Raw genomic sequence first — 17,475 nt, 5'->3', positions numbered from 1 at the left:
CCGAGTTCGACTTTGTTTGGGCCTCCACCTTGAGTTGGACGTCCTCGATGATTCTCCATGGCTCTAAGTCCTTCTCCAGATGTCTCCTTGTCCCTCCATTGTTCCTAATCATAATATAATCATTAGGTAGCAATCTATTCCCGAATTCGTACAAAGAAGAACATAGGAACGAGCTCACCTCTAAACTCGTGCACGAGCTCTTGTTATCGGTCCTTGAATGACCGTTGGAGGATTGTTGTGTGTATTGGAAGGAGTGATGCCCACATCATCCGCTTGTGGGGATGGGTATACAAGCTTCTGTTGGACTCGATATATTTGGCTAGTCAGCCACTTTATAATTAAACTAGTTGTAATATGAATCTTAGTTTACATTCATGCCTTATTTCTGATTTATCATTGCTTAGATGAAAATGCGAGACAAGTGCTTAGCCTGAAAACTAGTTTCACATGAGTGTGAGTTTAGAGCATTTGAGATGTCGTAGACCTCTAGCAATTTGTCACTCTATTGAGATGTGTGACACATCTCGTTGCCACCTTTGTGTGGTGCAACGGGTTTGTCCTAGGCTGGAATTGGCTGTCCCCAGCAATATCTCTTATGCTCTCTACTCGACGCTTCGGGTTTCATAATGTGTTTGCTATTTGACTTGATAGGGCAGCGATGAGGTTGGATGGTTACCGTTTTATTTATGTTTTGTTGAGACCCCATTCAACTAAATATTCGTGCTGTCTTTTCAAATAGCAAACACAATTTTTATTTAATCTGGGGTGTTTCTATAATCATGTTTCCTTATTTTTACTTTAGGAGTTAAATTTAGGTATTAACACACACGACGAGGGGTACAAAGAGGTGAGGTAGGATTGGGAAGTTAACAGATGATTTCACCAGAAGAGCATGGAATCGATTTTGGCCATTGAATCTTGAGATCAGATGGTCAGGAATGATCGCGTACACTTTTTCGTGGATGGCTGTAGTAAAGTTCAACTAGCTTATATCTCAGTATAGATTTCAATTATCATTACATGTAAACTCGGAACATACATATCATAGTACTAATTTAAGATCTGTATTAATGATTTTGTTAGCTATAATCTGATATGTTCTCTCCGACGGATGGACTGAATCGAAGAACACATAAGAATTAGCATCTTGACATGTCAAATGATCGTTGAAGCCGCAAAGGACGGATGTCTCAATAAGTCCTGTGCCACAGCAACCTTGAGCTATATTCACAAACCCTGATCACCACAAAATTTAGTAGAGTTAATCTGGCCAATTTACACATAGGTAATATGGCATTAAAATAATATATTAAAAATACATATTTAAATTTTCGATGAGATATACAAGCAGATCGATAATGTCTTGCTTCTGGTGTCATGGAACAGAAATAATCAAGTTGATGATTTGGTATGTGTGATTTCTGATTCTTTCTGATTCTTTCTGTGCATGCGTAAGTTTTATACTACCCTGTGTATTCTACATTTGTACTATCAGGATATGTCACTAGTAGTAAAAGAGATGTAAGTCGTTAAGTAGTGACTTCTTCTGCCAGTAATTGAAGTGGCAGCATCATCTATTAGGTTAGAAAATAAGAACATCTACATTGATTTTACTTCTAGTAGAGACTATTATAAAACACATATGAGCTTTATGGGCCTCTCGCGCTCCCGCATCGTCCACGTGTGGACCACTGGGGGCGAACCCTATCCCCCGCTGCCGCCACCCTCCCCTCCTCTCCCCCCGCCTCGCCACCACCGGAGCGCCACCAGAAATCGCGCAGCTCACCTAGATGGTGGCGGCGGGGCCAAAACCTCGTTGGCGGTCCGTCTCCGGCGCGAGGAGGCGGCATGGTGCACTCGGAAGGCCGAGCGATGGTGCAGTCCGACGCTACGGAGCCGGCACCGCCACCACCGGATCTGGCGCCCTCACCCCCGATTGGATCCAGTGTCGCTGCCGTCGGAGCTGACCGAAGGAGCAGGCGCGGTGAGCCGATGGCGGCAAGAGTACGCGCAGGCGACGGTGGCAGGAGATGGTAGCAGACGGCAGCAGGAGGCGGCGGCGGATGGCGGCAGGAGGCACGGGCAGCACATCGAGAGGTCACTGCGACTGGTGGGAGGCGCAGGCGACGACAACTGCTGGACGGCGGGAGGCGCAGGTGGTTGGCCGACGGGAGATGTGAGTGATGTCAGCGGCTAGCTGGCTCGACCGGCGTGGGCGACGGTAGAAGCTAGCCGGAGGAAGGAATTGTGGTGAGCGGCAGCAGATGCGGGCGACGCCGACGGTGAGATGCCGATGAGTGCGTGGTGACCGTGGAGTGGAGGCCACGTGGCTAGCGAGCGTGGCGTGGAGGCTAGATCGGTGTGTCAATGAGCTTGCCATGGTAGGAGCATAGCACGGCTAGGGCGCAGCGGCGGTGAGGCTGCCACGGTGGGATGACGGATGCGACGGTGATGACCAGGCGGCCTGTTGCAAACACGGGCAGGCTGGTCGAGGTGGCGACGACGGTAGCGCCAGGTGGGCGTTGAAGGCTGTAGCGAGCTCCTTTTCAGGCGTCAGTCCTTTTGTGGTGGCGGCTTGCCACCGCAAGAAGGCCACGTTGCATGGGCGAGTTGGGGAGGGGGGGTGGGGTGGAAGAGGGGATCCATTCTTCTCTCTCACCCTCTACCTCTCCAACCCACCAACGTGGATGGAATTCGAGCGCTCCGGAGGTTGAGATCCTACTTTGATGACCGGCTAGCGGCGAGGCGTCGACGCGGTCGCTGCGCGTTGAAGGGAACTAGCTGTTGGTTTCGGCTAAATCAGATATGCACTCATTGGTGTGGGAGAGTAGGAACTACGGGCGAAGGCCTAGCCTTCGGGCCGGCAATGGTGACACGTGCGGGTGTCGCTTTCCCCTCGGGGTGTTACTGCATTTTCTCTCCTCTCTCAGTGGGTTCTTCCGGTGAAAACCATGCCCTGGTTCTTTAGGATGGCGACGGTGGCACTCTTGGTGTTGCTTAGAAGACCCATTCCTTAAGGGGGGATCCTAATGGGCGATCGATCGCCTGGAGATGGGGGTAGCGATCGATCCCCTCCCCCCTCCCTCCCTCCCTCCACCTGGTTTCCTTTTTTGGCACCGCATTACTTTCCTATTTTAGTAAATTTATGCACCTCAAGTTTATACACCTCAAGTTTACACATCTAAAGTTTAGAGACCCAAAGTTTATAAGTCAAAAGTTTATATATCCGATTCAAATTTGAATTTGAATTCAAGTTTGAATCGGGTATGTAAACTTTTGACTTATAAACTTTGGGTCAATAAACTTTATGTATAAACTTTAGATGTATAGAAATACTATATATAAAAAATATTTGAATTCAAGTTCAAATTTGAATCGGATATAATTCAAATTCAAATTTGAATCGGGTATATAAACTTTTGAATTATAAACTTTGGGTCTATAAACTTTAGGTGTATAAACTTTAGATGTATAAAAATACTATATATAAAAAATATTTGAATTCAAATTCAAATTTGAATCGGATATATAAACTTTTGACTTATAAACTTTGGGTCTCTAAACTTTAGGTGTATAAACTTTACATGTGTAAACTCGAGGTGTATAAACTTTAGACGTATAAATTTACTAAAATAGGAAAGTAATGCGGTGCCAAAAAAGGAACCCACGTAGAGGAGGGGGAGGGGGATCGGATCTGATCGCTCTGGGCGATCGCTCGCCATGTAGCATTTCCGTTCCTTAAGTGTGTTGCGTGCTTGTTCTGTTTTTAGCTGCAGGATCAGCGTTAGACGCGTGGTGTGGCTGTTTTTTTCTTTTTCTGGACTATAGTCACCCAGGACTATAGATTTGTATTTTTTCATGCTATATCAATAGAAACATCGCACTATCTAATACGGGTTGTTTCAAATAAAATTATAAAACACATAATCTATTGGATTTATTTTCAACGGACCTTAGGTCTTAAAAATGAAAAATAAAAAACACGAGCAAGATTGAGCACTAACCGTAGTATGACGGGTTGGACAGGATGGCGGACAAAACACTGTAAGTATCTGAATATACCACCCTTAATCCGGTGAGCTCGTCGTTGAGCTTGCCGATGGCCTCCGTCAGTGCGGTGTTGAATGCCACCGCCACCTGGCTGTGCTCTTCGTTGCACTCCCCCGGCGCATCGTGGTTCAGCGTCCTCGCCGATGGCAAGCACCCGATCGGCGCGAGCCCGGCAAATATGATCTTGTGGGCACCGAGCTCGTGGGTGTCGCGGACGGCGGCTGCAGCCTCGCCAACGAGGTAAGCGGTGTACTCCGCCGTGGTGTAGACTGCGCGCCGGAGAGGCAGATTAAAGTAGTTGATGATGAAATCGTTGGTGCCGATACTGAAGACGTAGAGCGCTTCGGTGATGATCTCGTTCGCGACATCTTCGCCCTTGGCTTGCTTTAGCTTTTCTATGTATTCCTTGAAGTATTCCAGCTGCTGGCTCAGTGGTATCACGGACTGTAATTAGTAAGAACATAGATGCTCGTTAGCAAGTAGTAGCAGAAATTCGGTCGTAGGCATTTATGTTATGGACGTATCTGGTTTAGACAAACCAGCTACCACTCTATTTATAAAAGACACCATCCACCTATACTTCAAATACAATTTTCTCTTAAACTACTCATCCGATATACGATCCGATTACACCGTTGTGTTCGTAACAATTAAATCTTTATAACAAGATCTCACATCATTATATTTTGATAAAAAATCACAAATTATTTTTATGATATGTCTAAATTACTTTTAGATTTCACTAAGTTACTTCTTAGATATATAAAAATAAATTCAGTAAAGCCTAAAAGTAATTTACATATATTATAGAAGTAACTTAGAACAAAACGAAGGTAACTTTGGCATGTCATTTGAAGTAAATCCGTTGTAGAGATAAAAACATGACTCTATCTAGAAATTAAATTAATCAGCACAAATTATAGAATTAACTAAAAAAAATAAAAGTAATCACCTCAGAGCATCATGAATGTATAGGTAGTATTTTAATCAAATCTAGAAGTAAATTATATATATGATAATTTGTTCAATGAAAAAAGACATTAATTAAAGTTACTTTCCTTTTGTTATAAGTTACTTCTATAATATATGTAAATTACTTTTAGGCTTTACTAAATTTACTTTTATATGTCTAAGAAGTAACTTAGTGAAATCTAAAAGTAATTTAGACATATCATAAAAGTAATTTGTGATTTTTCATCAAAATATAATCATGTGAGATCTTGTTGTAAAGATTTAATTATTACGAACACAACGGTGTAATCAGATAAATCGGATGAGTAATTTAAGTAATTTAAGAGAAAATTTTATTTGAAGCATAGATGATAGGAATATTTCCCCTACTTACTTAATGGATTAGTACTATAGTAAAGTAAAATTCTTCCAGCTAACACATATCTGGATTCTGGATAGGCGTCGCTAGTTATGACTAAATCGAGAGTGCTCTCGGATTAGATTTTGCGTTATGTTATGTATATACTAGTAGAGTGACAAAGTTTCAAGGTGACTTTTTTGACTCTTTTTTTAGTGAGAATACAACTTTTATTTTTTTTCATACAGAATGTAAGTTTGATTTTATACTAAGTCAGACCAAGTTGAAAAAAATTAGTAACATCTGCAACACTATCTCATTAAAATCCACCATTGAATATATTTTAATAATATATTTGTTGGGTGCTAAAATGTTGCTACGTTTTTCTATAAATTTTGTCGAGCTTCAAAATTTTGATTTAGGATAAAAACTGAAACAATTTACATTCTGGAAATAATTTTTTTTTGAATTTTGGGGGTTAAATATCATAAGGTTAAGGCTAACACTACGTCAGAACCTGAATACTGTAACACAATTTTGTAACACTTGTAAACATGTAAATAAAACGGAACGACTCATTAGCACATAATTAACTAAATATTAGCTAAAATAACTAAAAAAATAGATTATTAAGATATTTTAAAATTAACTTTTCTATAGAATTTTTATTTTTAAAATAGATTGTTTAATAGTTTGGAAAACATGCTTACAGAACAAGAGAGTATAAGATGGAAAGGAGTATTGAACACACTAAATGGACCTATAAATAGTTCCGGTTGCACCAAAAAGGAACAGAATTTAGATTGGCAAGTGACTGCAACCAACTTAAGAACTGCGTGCAATTTCGGCCATCCATTTCAGTGATTATATATTACCAGGTTAATATTCGGACCTACAGTAATGCTAAGAACGGCATTTTTGAACTATAAATTAACTTTTGCTACATTACAACGACCAGTACATTGTGCTAACCGGGACCATCCAATTTGCATCCAAAGATGAGCAATACAAGCTACTGCCTAAGTTGCAGTTACCATTGCAGCAGATCCGAATCCTGAAGAACACATGGTCTAAAATAAAGTTTGAGAGTAACGTTTAAATATTTCCTTCTGTTGTATACATATCTTAATTTGTCCTAAAATCAGCGCTCGAATACGGTATTGTTAAATGTGCTAGCTGTACTTCCGGACTGGTTGGCTACAGCATGCATGAGTGTGAATGATTAAGACTGAAAACTGAAAATGATGAATACCGTAGGAAAACAAAAACTAATGGTGAACATAATAATGCATGATACCAGGGATGGCATCAAAAGTTTTTATCACTATCACGTCCAAAACAATTTATATTACTTAGGTGGAATTGAGGCTGCATCATTATATCACAGTTTAATGTCAAGATGAAAAACCAGTGAAAAGTAAAGTTTTATTGTAAAAAAATGGATAACAGGTGATATGCATATGGTAATATATAATAACAAGATTTATGTCCCATCAAATTGAAAAAAGAGCTGAAAAAAACATTTTTTAGTTTAAATTTCAAAGTCTAATATATACTAAAAGTTTATTAGACTTCTTACAAATACTCTCAAGCCGCCGCATGGCACTCTAGAAAAATAGAGAAAATCCAAGAAATTCCGAGAAAAAAAATATTTGGCACTTGGTTTTCACTTAATACGGTGAACCCATTATTTTAACCAATGGATAAATTAGATCTATAAAAAAAGTTGCCCAGCAAATTAAACATCCCATGCGTTCATACGTGAGAAAAAAAGCATAACTATTCACCGGAGAAAAACCCTAGAAGAAAATCTTTCGTGTTATGTACTATGGAAAAAGATTACCAAAGAAAAACTATGAGAAAAACTATGTACGTACTATTGGGAAAACATGATTAATCCTTCGCATCTAATCTCAAATTAACTATATTTTCATTAAAAATATCGCATGAACCAAATTCTATCATTTTCATGGCATTTTCATCCAAATAGTCTTCCAATTAATCTCTAAATAAATTTTAAAACATAAATTACTACATCATAACCCATCAATAGCTAAATTAGATCTATAATACAATGGAAAAAATCAAAACTCAAATTAACCCATATATTTATGAAGGATTATTGCTCAAACAAATATTGTTTTCACATGGTTCTTGCTGCCGAATCCATTAATTTTTCCAGAGGCAGATTGTAATTAATCTGGACAGTGTGATTGAATAAAGTGTCAAATTTTCCTTAAAAAGGCATATCAACTACTATACTTTGATTCAAAAATTGGGCACGCAGATTCACATTCTAGCCCTTGACATGTTGTTCAAATAGTTCTAAAAAGAACGTAGATTATGCTGTCATAGCTTAGAGATATGCATGGCTGAGTTATAATGCTCAAAGTTGAAATAGTAATAGTCAACACTAACCAATATTTTAAACTTCTTACAAATGCTTTTGGACCGTCATGTGACTCTAACAAGATAGAGAAAAATCTAAGAAATTCTAAGGGAAAAGGAAAACATCTAGCCCTTTAGCTATGTTTGTCAAAATAAATATATTCTTAAAAATAGTAAAGATTTCTAAAGTAATTATGAACAACAGGTATTGAAAACAAACTCGGTGCTAGGCTATAAACAACGATGATGGTGCTGCAGAAATTATTGTAGTGTTAAACCTCTTTAGCTATAATTTTGTAAACTAGTGTTGAATGATCAACCCCGTTTATTTTCAAAAGAGAAAAATTATATCTATCCTAGTAAAATTTAAGTAGAACCAATTAACGCTATAAACAAAATTGTGTCTATATATATATACAACAAATCGACTAAACATATATTTTTTCAAAAAATCTACTTTCATGATCTGCATCTTCTCTCTATGCTACCCTAGATGGTTCAAGAGTACAAATAATAGAGCTTGCAAGATACTTGTAAGTATCGTAGCGGTATGCATATGGCTGAGTTGAGGTGGTCATACTGGTTGGGCACTGTTGGCAATTGAGCTCAATTGGCCTATTTATCAACACAATCCTAAATGAGTTTGGTGAGATAGTGAACTACACATTAATATTATGCTCCATGCACGCAAGTCTTGAGGGGATGACTATTTAGATATGGGAGCCATGTTTGAAGCCATTAGAGAATAAAGCCTTGGCTACCGGTATTTGCCCGTTAGAGGGGCATTCGTTTGTAAGTTTAACGATGCTATCCAATTAACTAGTGTGGTATTAATTTTTGGAATATTCACACGTTGATTTGGACAAAGGTGATACATGAACACTTAGGTATGAAGTAGGATGAATTTTGTTAGTGTATTAATGATGTGTTAGGTTTATTTTGGTTGTAGAGATGCAGTTTCATCAATTAAATGGACAACCAGTTTACAAGAAAATGATAATAAGTCGTGGTGATAGATGAGTTTAGAGATAACTGGCACAGAGTGACATTTTTTTAATCTTGGAGACATTCTTAATATCAAAATCTATGGTCTATTTCATAGTATAGCTAGATGATCTTTCTTTTCTGATTTAAGTTAATCTACAATATGGTATCATAGGATTTCTTCTAATTTTATTTTATAAACAATAACTATGATGCCCACGCATCACGCGGGCTTCCTTCCTAGTTAGTATAAATGGCATAATCAAAACCAGAGAAATCCTCTTTCCTTCAGAATATATGGCTTGCAATGGTAGGCACTGTGGAACTTCTTTTGTAATGACTAGAAGAGGTGAACTAATCACCAGGTCTTATGATTGGTCATCATGCACAACATGCAGCAATTGGCTTCTCACTCATCTCCAAGATTTATTGGCCAGATATTCACTTACGTCATGTGTCTGGTGTATGGTGGGCGCTAGAGTTAGGGGATTTAAGACAGTTGGCTACTGAATTATAAGTGTTGTGTGCCTGGAGCCTATGAGGAGTGAATTTGCCGAGAAACAAAAGGCCAAAAATAAAGTATTAGAGACCTAGTTGAGTATATACATATGTAATATACACCTACTTATACCAACTATTTTTCCTAATTTTTTTTTGGATATTCTCCTGAATACAAGGAATACCCAGCGCCCGCCCAGCTCACCTCGACTTTGCTATGATCCAACAGACAGAGGGGTGTGAGAATTTGAAATAATGGGGAAAGGGAGATGTGAGGCACGCAAGAGACAAGAGTTCTTTTAAGAATAAAAATAAAGGATATCATACACTACCTTAGCTTTTTTAATACTTCCTCCATTTCACAACGTAAGACTTTCTAACATTGCACATATTTATATAGATGCTAATGAATCTAGACATTATAATATATATAGATTCATTAGCATCTATATGAATATGGACAATGCTAGAAAGTCTTACATTATGAAATGAAGGAAGTATATAACACCACTAACTTTTTTACATAGGTTTGATTATTAGTCTTATTCAAATTCTTTGTGCAAACATAAAAAAGTATAAGTCAAGGAATTTTTTTTTAATAAAACGAATGATCAAATGTATCTAAAAAGTCAATAATGTTATATATATATATATATATATATATATATATATATATATATATATATATATATATATATATATATATATATATATATATATATATATATATATATATATATATATATATATATATATATTAAAAAACGGATGTAGTATTGTATAAGATGAAAATAAGCACTCAAATGAGCTTAAGTGAACATGAACTTGGGTGGTAGGGATATACATCAACATCTCCCTTCCTGACGTAAGATAAGAGTAGTTTAATTTTGAGGACAAAATGTTGGATCCAGTGATAAGTAATGTATATGTCTTAATACTATCACATATATGTGTCAGCACTTCACTAGTCACTTATCGCAAGATACATAGTAAAACATTTGACTGGTCACTGAAATGAAAAGTGGAAACTTCACGCGAATCTTAGTTGCACGCATGTATATATACAGTGGAGTAATTAAAGTTTGAGAGCAACGCTTAATCAATATTTCCCTCTGTTGTCCATTTATCCTGAAATGATATGAATAATGCAGATTTTAGATTAATGTGGGTACTTATTACTCTTGGGTGTGTAACTTTTTCAAGTGATCATAGAAGTAATCCAAAACATGCTTATATTCGCGAGTGAAATTTTGAAAGTTAAAATAGCATTTCTTATATTGTGTGCAAGAGATGTCATACCCACTCCGATCATACCTGCCTTTAAAACTTGTAAAGAGATGTTTTATGATGTTTAGAAGGTGTGGTGTCAAAGAAATCTCGACTTAAGTAAACTTCAAAGGTTGAGAAGTTTTAAATGCGCTTGAACTTTGAAGATGAAGCTCCATTTAAGATCTGATAATTGTAATGGCTTAATTGCCGTTTAATTCTTTATTGTGGCAGGACGTAGGATCCGTACTCAGCCTAACAAATTGAACTTGCGCTTATCATGAGTGATCAGGACCAAAACCACAGGAAAATTAAAAAAAAAATTGTGACGAGAGTAAATGTACAACACGCAGCATGTTCAAAACAAACTAGAAAGATATTTAGTTACAAATGATTTTATGATATATAATATTAATTATATTATAATGTCACATCTTAATGTAAAGATGGTCAAAGTCAGATCTAAAGAAATGTGAAAGTATAAAAGAGTCACTAAAAAAGCCGGATAGGGCATATGCATGATTAACAAAGGAGTGATTCTAAAAAAAACTGACACAAAAAACAGATGATTCTGAATTTCAATATTAACATCATTGCAAAAAAAAAAGAGTCTAAACATGAACACTAGTATAAAAATGCATGACAAATATCATGAAGGAGGTCATGGATGACATCAGGCAATAGACTAGTATGCTTATTAAGTGAGTCCCTTCAGCTTGGCTTTGATCAAACAGAGACGTAAGGGGATAGAGAGAGATGTGAAAGCAATTGAATTGAAAATAGTATGAGATAAAGCCGAAAGCAATCTATGAGACACCAGAAGGGATCAAACTTGTTGATATCACTATATATATATATATATATATATATATATATATATATATATATATATATATATATATATATATATATATATATATATATATATATATATTGATGTTGTATATATAGAACATAGAATATGTTTTGAAGGGAAACTATGGCAGGTATCGCCATCCTATTGTTGATAACGATGAAAGAAAAAAGTTTACAATTCTAGAATTTAGGGTTGTTAGGAGACCTTTTATAGATAGTGTATGTGCCCATGAGGTAAGATGTTGTTTTCGTGTGCCGTTCGGTGGTTATATATGTGAATATGTGACCACATGGCAATGTTGTTGGCGCAATGCCTTAGTACGCGCAGTGTGGAGTCATTGGTGGAGTTGAAGATGTCTTGATGCTTTAAGTTGTTTGAAATGGTGGCTAGACCTGTGGAGGGCTGGTTTTTTACATGATGGTTGGAGGTCCCAGAGGTCTTTGATCTGCGGTTGGGAGGCGACCAATTGGTCACCGAGTCCTAGCAAGAGCCAAATTGTCGCAAGCATTGGAGGAAGAGGTGCTCAACGTTCTTGTCGTAGGGGCAGAAGGCTAAAATGGGCTGCGTGTTGAGGTCACCTGTACTCACCTTACTTGTGTAGGTGTAGGTCCACTCACTTGTGTGCGGTCAATAGTAAGAGTTTGCACTTGGTTTGGCCTTAGTTTTCCCATATTGGCTTCCAGAAATTGTCTCGGTGGCCTCCTTGGCTCCTGATCTCTTCCTCGATGTGCCCCCGCATCTCCAGGGTTCCTGCACGGTTGCTTCCGGCCTAGCGAACAACTCCTGGATTTGTGACATCCACGGTGCTCTCACGGTCCCGGTTCCTTCTAGTTTAGGATGCGGTGCTTCCTACCCAGCTCTCGCTTGGTGTTGTGGATCGACTTGTTTGTCGTTAGACGAGTGACCAATGTTACTCAGCGCGCTCGGCGTACTGAGCGTTCTTCCTTGGCCAGCACTACTTTGCTTGTGCTAATCTGCTCTAGCACATGAAGGGCCCTGCTATATGCAAATTCTTTCTTTGGTTTGCATTTTAGTAGCGCTGCTGGATGACTGATCTTCTTCAGAAACGTGGTATCAATAGGCACTCTGAGTGTCCCTTTTGCTCTCAGGATCTTGAGACGGCGAACCACATCCTCCTCGACTGTGTGTTCTCTCGGCAGATCTAGCACCGTGTGCTATCGCCCGGCTGGGCTGCCCTCTCCCCCCTCCCCCCCCCTCCCCCCCCGCGTGGCAGCTCACTGCAGGTTTGGTGTCCGTTTACTAGGTCCTGCTTACCTGAGTATCTTCACGCCGGCTTCGACTCTCTGGTTCTCCTGGTCTCTTGGTAGCTGTGGAAGGAGCGAAACTCTAGGGTTTTCGACTCGGCACTCTCCTCGGTCTTCGTGGTACTAGAGTCCGTCCTCTCGGAGGGTCATCTATGGTCTTCCGCCGGCTTTGCTACTTTTGAGGATTTTTTGGGAGTGTAGTGTGGCTCCGCCTTCACCCTCTCGCAATTTGGAGTAGCTTTTGTTCACAGTAGTTTACCTTTCTTTTACTTAGCTGCAGCTCTTGTTCTTGTTTTTTTTTTGTTTTCTTCCCTTCCGTGGCATAGGCTTGTCTAACCGGTTGCGTTGGGTAACAAAAACTCTTTTTATGCTAATATATTGACGTGTAATCCTTTTGCACGTTCGTGAAAAAATGTTTAGAGAAATTGAGTTCGTACGCCATGGCACTCAAGGGCAGTTTGCAGGTGTTTGCAGGTGATGTCTAGAGGTTCGGTGCCTCTATATTCAGTGTGACTGTGTGAGTGTGACCACTGCAATGGTGAAACGAATGGAGGTCTAGTTCAGGGATGTAACTGCATCCGCGACTGAGACATTGGGGCGGATTGCGTGTGAATAAAGGGTGAGGAGAATTTGGGCGATGGGGTGATCGCTGACCCAAGTGTCATGCTAGAAGATGGTGAGAACCGGCCATTGCCGACCAGATATTTGGAGATGCGGCGTAACTCCGGAGACAGGAGTCTATATCCAAGATTGCGAGTTTTAGACCCGCCATAGTGGTGTCTGAAACAGTTTATCCACGGCACCGTGCCTACATCGTGCCTTTTTAGTAGGAAATTTTGGAGAAGGCAGCGGTTTTGGACTTGTAAATTTTTAACACCGACGGCTTCCTTTGATTTTGGGGAACAATCCAAATCCCAAGCTACCTTGCAATTGCCACAACGGCAGTGCTTCTCTCCTGTCCAATAGGACACCTTTCGTCGTTTGTCAATAGCATCAATTGTACCTTGGGGAAAAGAGGATGAGGCATACGCCGAATGACGAAGGTATATTGGTCAGACAAGTCGACGAGGCGCTTGTCAATCCGAGCTATATTGGTGTTGAAGATTGAAAATGAGCAAAGCTAGGCATGCAGAGCTTTGTGACAGAGAGGGCTGTGGCAATGAGGCTAATGGCCTTCTGTTATATTTATATTTAAAGTTCAGCAAAAGATTTTGAATTATAACCACTCGAAATGTGATATAGCACCCAACCCATCAAAACATTGATCGACAAGTGCAAGGTTGAAGGCTCCTAGTCCAGATGGCTATATTGGCCTCTTCTTCAAATCTTGCTGGACCATGATCAAGATGGATCTCTTTAGAGCAATAAAAGGTTTTTTTCAATCTTAATTCAGAGCATTTGGATGACCTAAACTCGGTCTTCATTTTCTTTCTACCAAAAAATGAGCAGGCCACTGCAACAGATAAATTTAGGCCAATCAGTCTCATTCATAGCTTTGCCAAGATTATATCCAAGATCCTTGCAAACAGGTTAGGACCACAACTCCCTGAGTTGATCTCTTCAAATCAAAGTGCTTTTGTTAAAAGGAGGGCCATCTATGAAAATTTTCTGTACATTCAAAACTTGGTCAAGAGGTTTCATAGGACCAAGAAACCAACTCTAATGCTTAAGCTTGACATAACCAAAGCCTTTGATTCTGTCAATTGGCAGTATCTTCTAGAAACTCTTGAAGCTTTCGGCTTTGGGTCAAGGTGGAGAGAATGGATTTGTGCCTTGTTTAGATCATCCTCCTCCTAGATTCTCCTAAATGGTAAACCGGGCCAGAGCATTCAGCATCCTAGGGGAGTGAGACAGGGAGGTCCCCTTTCACCGATGCTATTCATATTGGCAATGGAGCCACTCAATTATATTTTAAAAAAGGCTGAGGAGATGAATGTCCTCTCACACCTCCCAGCTGACCCTTTTGGTTTCAGGGTTTTTTTTTATATGCAGATGACGTTGCTCTTTTCATCAAACCCACAAACCAGGATCTTGCAAACCTCAGATCACTTCTTGACTTTTTTTGGGATGATCTCAGGCCTATCCAACAATGTTCATAAAACACAAATCCTGCCGATTGCTTGCGCAAATATTGATGTACCTGCCATCACCCAAGATTTTCCTGGAACCTTGGCTTCTTTTCCAACCTATTATTTGGGTCTTCCTTTACATCTTCGCAAGCTAAGGAAAATTGATTATATTCCTCTCTTGGAAAAAATTGGAGCAAAGATTCCAGGATGGAAGGGAAGATTTTACTCTTCGGCTAGAAGAGAAGCGCCGGTGAAATCTGTACTGATCTCTATGCCCATTTCATTACTTGACTGCTCTGCCTGCCCCTAAATGGGTCATAAAAAAATCGATAAGATGCGAAGGGCTTTTCTTTGGAAAGGTGAAGAACCTGAAAATGTAAAGCCAGGGGCTAGCCTGGTTAATTGGAAAGTAGTCTACAGGCCAGAGGAAATTTGGGGGGGGGGTGTGGCTTGGAGTTATTGACCTAGAAAGATTTGCTTCGGCATTGAGAATAAGATGGCTGTGGATGAGATGGCATGATCAATCTAGGCCATGGGACAAGATGGAATTGCCATGCACTGAAAAGGACATTCAAGCATGCACTCAGATTCACATGGGAGATGGAAGGAGAACAATCTTTTGGAAAGACAACTGGCTCAATGGATTGCGTACAAAGGACATAGCACCAAACCTCTTTAAGCTGGCAAAGAGGAAGAATCGAAATGTTGGCACTGAGCTCACAAATGATGGATGGATTCACTCTCTCAGACAAATTTCAAATTTTGAAGAGATCCACGAGCTCATCCAACTAGGAGGACTCCTGAGCCAAGTTACTTTGCTAAATGGAACGGAAGACACAATTTCATGGAAAAGAAATAACGCGGCCATATATTCGGCTAAAAGTGCCTATCTCTTTCAATTCATAGGATCACAGCCAAACAATGTTTTCCTTTTGAATTGAGAGGCGTCAGCTCTTCCAAAACAAAAATTCTTAGGCTGGCTCATTCTACATCACAAAGTTCTAACAGCTGAAAACATGCTAATTCGGCATTGGGAGTGTGACTAGATTTGCCCTCTTTGTAGAGGAGCTTTTGAAGACACTGACCACTTGTTTCAATAATGTGATTTCTTTAAAGAAACGTGGAATCTTGTCACTGCTGCCCAAGGAATTCAAAATATCCAGACTTACTGCTCCATAACAGAATGGATGAGGTGTATCTTGCAGAATGAAAGCAAGACGGAAGCAAAGAGAAAGGCGGGAGCTCTAGTGAAGACGTGGTAACATATTTGGCTCCAAAGGAATGCAAAGATCTTCAGAGGAGAAGAACCAGATGTGCGAAGGACATCTGGTTCCAAATATGTTGTCACCAGATCATCCAAGATATTCAGGAAAGCAGCTTTGCTTCCAACCGCCATGATCGTAGTCTTTCTCTTTTCGCACCAGGCTTTAAGGTCTTGGTCTCTATATAAGTTGTATCTCGCTTTGATCGTATAATCACCAACATGTAAACCGTAATTTTCTTTTCCTCTAATATATTCGGCAATACTCTTGCCGCTTTCCTTAAAAAAAAGACAAGTGCAAGGTTATATATTGGGAGATGAGTTAACTTACTACAACTCTGGCAGTGAGACTATCGAGCCCGGTGCCGCCTGAAGCAAAGCTGACACCAGTAGCAAGCTGATCAATGGTGTAGGTGGAGTCGAGATAGGCCGGCACAGAGGACGGCAGCCCCAGCGCCTCCGACACGAAGTCGGTGACAAGGCGGCCATTGGAGAAGCGGCCGGTGGCGACGCCGCCGTCGAAGTCGCGACCATAAGGCGGGAAATTGCCCTTGGCGACGGTGAGGATGTAGTTGTTGTTGCCGGCGTCGACCGTCGAGTCCCCGAACACGATGATCGCCGGGACCTCGCTGGCAGTGGCTGCGCTGCACGATAGCAAGGCAATTAGGAGGACCCAGCAGTAGCCTAATTGCTGTGAGGTCATCTTAGTTAGTTGTTGTCACTGATTTGCATTAGTCATCAGAGGGACACTGCATATTTATATAGTGGTTGGATGCCTGCGTTTGCATTGAAGGGACGTGAAAGCTGATATGAAATCAATCACCAAATCATCAGTACATAAAAAGATAACGCCCTAATAGTTAGGATGTACGCACTGTAGCTAGTACGATTGTTGTTGTTACATCATGCAATAAATTTAAGTCTAGATGAAGAAGAGAATTAAGCAAGGAAGTAAACTTTGTTTTTCGTGGAGGATGCAAATGAAAATTAACATTCATACGTACATGTTAGGTCTCTTTTCTGTACAGATTTCTGTCGTTGTAGGCGGTGTACTCTGCTCCGCTTGACAAGAATGGGCAACGCTCCTGAGAGTGAGAGCTCAGCTAAGCTTCTCTTCACTCTCCTTGAACTAATTTTCTGGCTTCCAGCTCAATTCAATTAAATTTCTGGTTGCATTTAAGTCCTACCTCCGTCCCATATTACTTGTCTTTTTGAGTTTTTTTTTATCAATGTTTGATTATTCGTCTTATTCAAAAAATTTTGGAATTATTATTTATTTTGTTTATCATTTGCTTTATTATCATTTGGTTAGCTGCTAAGCTAGCATGATTTTCATGATTTCCAGCATCCGCTTCAGTCATATCTCAATCCGGACAATTGATGACAGTCCGGACGTATTTTTTATTGTCTGTGGGACATGTGTATGAAAGTAGTGCTGCTTTGAAGTTTGAACTCAACCTAGCAGAGTAGCAGAAGATGTGATGCTAGGGATTCGAAGAACCATCTCAGTTCACTGAATTTTACGCTAC

At 39.8% G+C, this 17,475-nt stretch overlaps 1 protein-coding gene across 1 annotated transcript; it reads right to left on the bottom strand.

Annotated features, from left to right (window-relative positions):
* Positions 1 to 972: 972 nt before the first annotated feature.
* LOC4346455 (GDSL esterase/lipase At4g26790) lies at positions 973 to 16,745 on the bottom strand. The gene is made up of 3 exons (XM_015755876.3): positions 16,278 to 16,745; positions 4,005 to 4,494; positions 973 to 1,236 (listed from the first exon to the last, which is right to left on the bottom strand). Exons 1-3 carry the CDS (start codon positions 16,647 to 16,649, stop codon positions 1,043 to 1,045), a joined length of 1,056 nt encoding a protein of 351 aa, XP_015611362.1. The 5' UTR covers positions 16,650 to 16,745; the 3' UTR covers positions 973 to 1,042.
* Between the last annotated feature and the right edge of the window lie 730 nt (positions 16,746 to 17,475).

This window comes from Oryza sativa, chromosome 9 (genome assembly GCF_034140825.1).
Source record: "Oryza sativa Japonica Group chromosome 9, ASM3414082v1".
NCBI lineage: Eukaryota > Viridiplantae > Streptophyta > Magnoliopsida > Poales > Poaceae > Oryza > Oryza sativa.
This window is presented reverse-complemented; position numbering and strand designations above follow the sequence as displayed.

Coding starts and splice junctions, on each gene's coding strand:
- LOC4346455 (XM_015755876.3), bottom strand. CDS start 16,649: ATGACCTCACAGCAATTAGGCTACTGCTGGGTCCTCCTAATTGCCTTG. Junction 4,495..16,277: donor GTCTCACTGCCAGAGTTGTA/GTAAGTTAACTC, acceptor TACTAATTACAG/TCCGTGATACCACTGAGCCA. Junction 1,237..4,004: donor GTCCAACCCGTCATACTACG/GTTAGTGCTCAA, acceptor TGTGGTGATCAG/GGTTTGTGAATATAGCTCAA.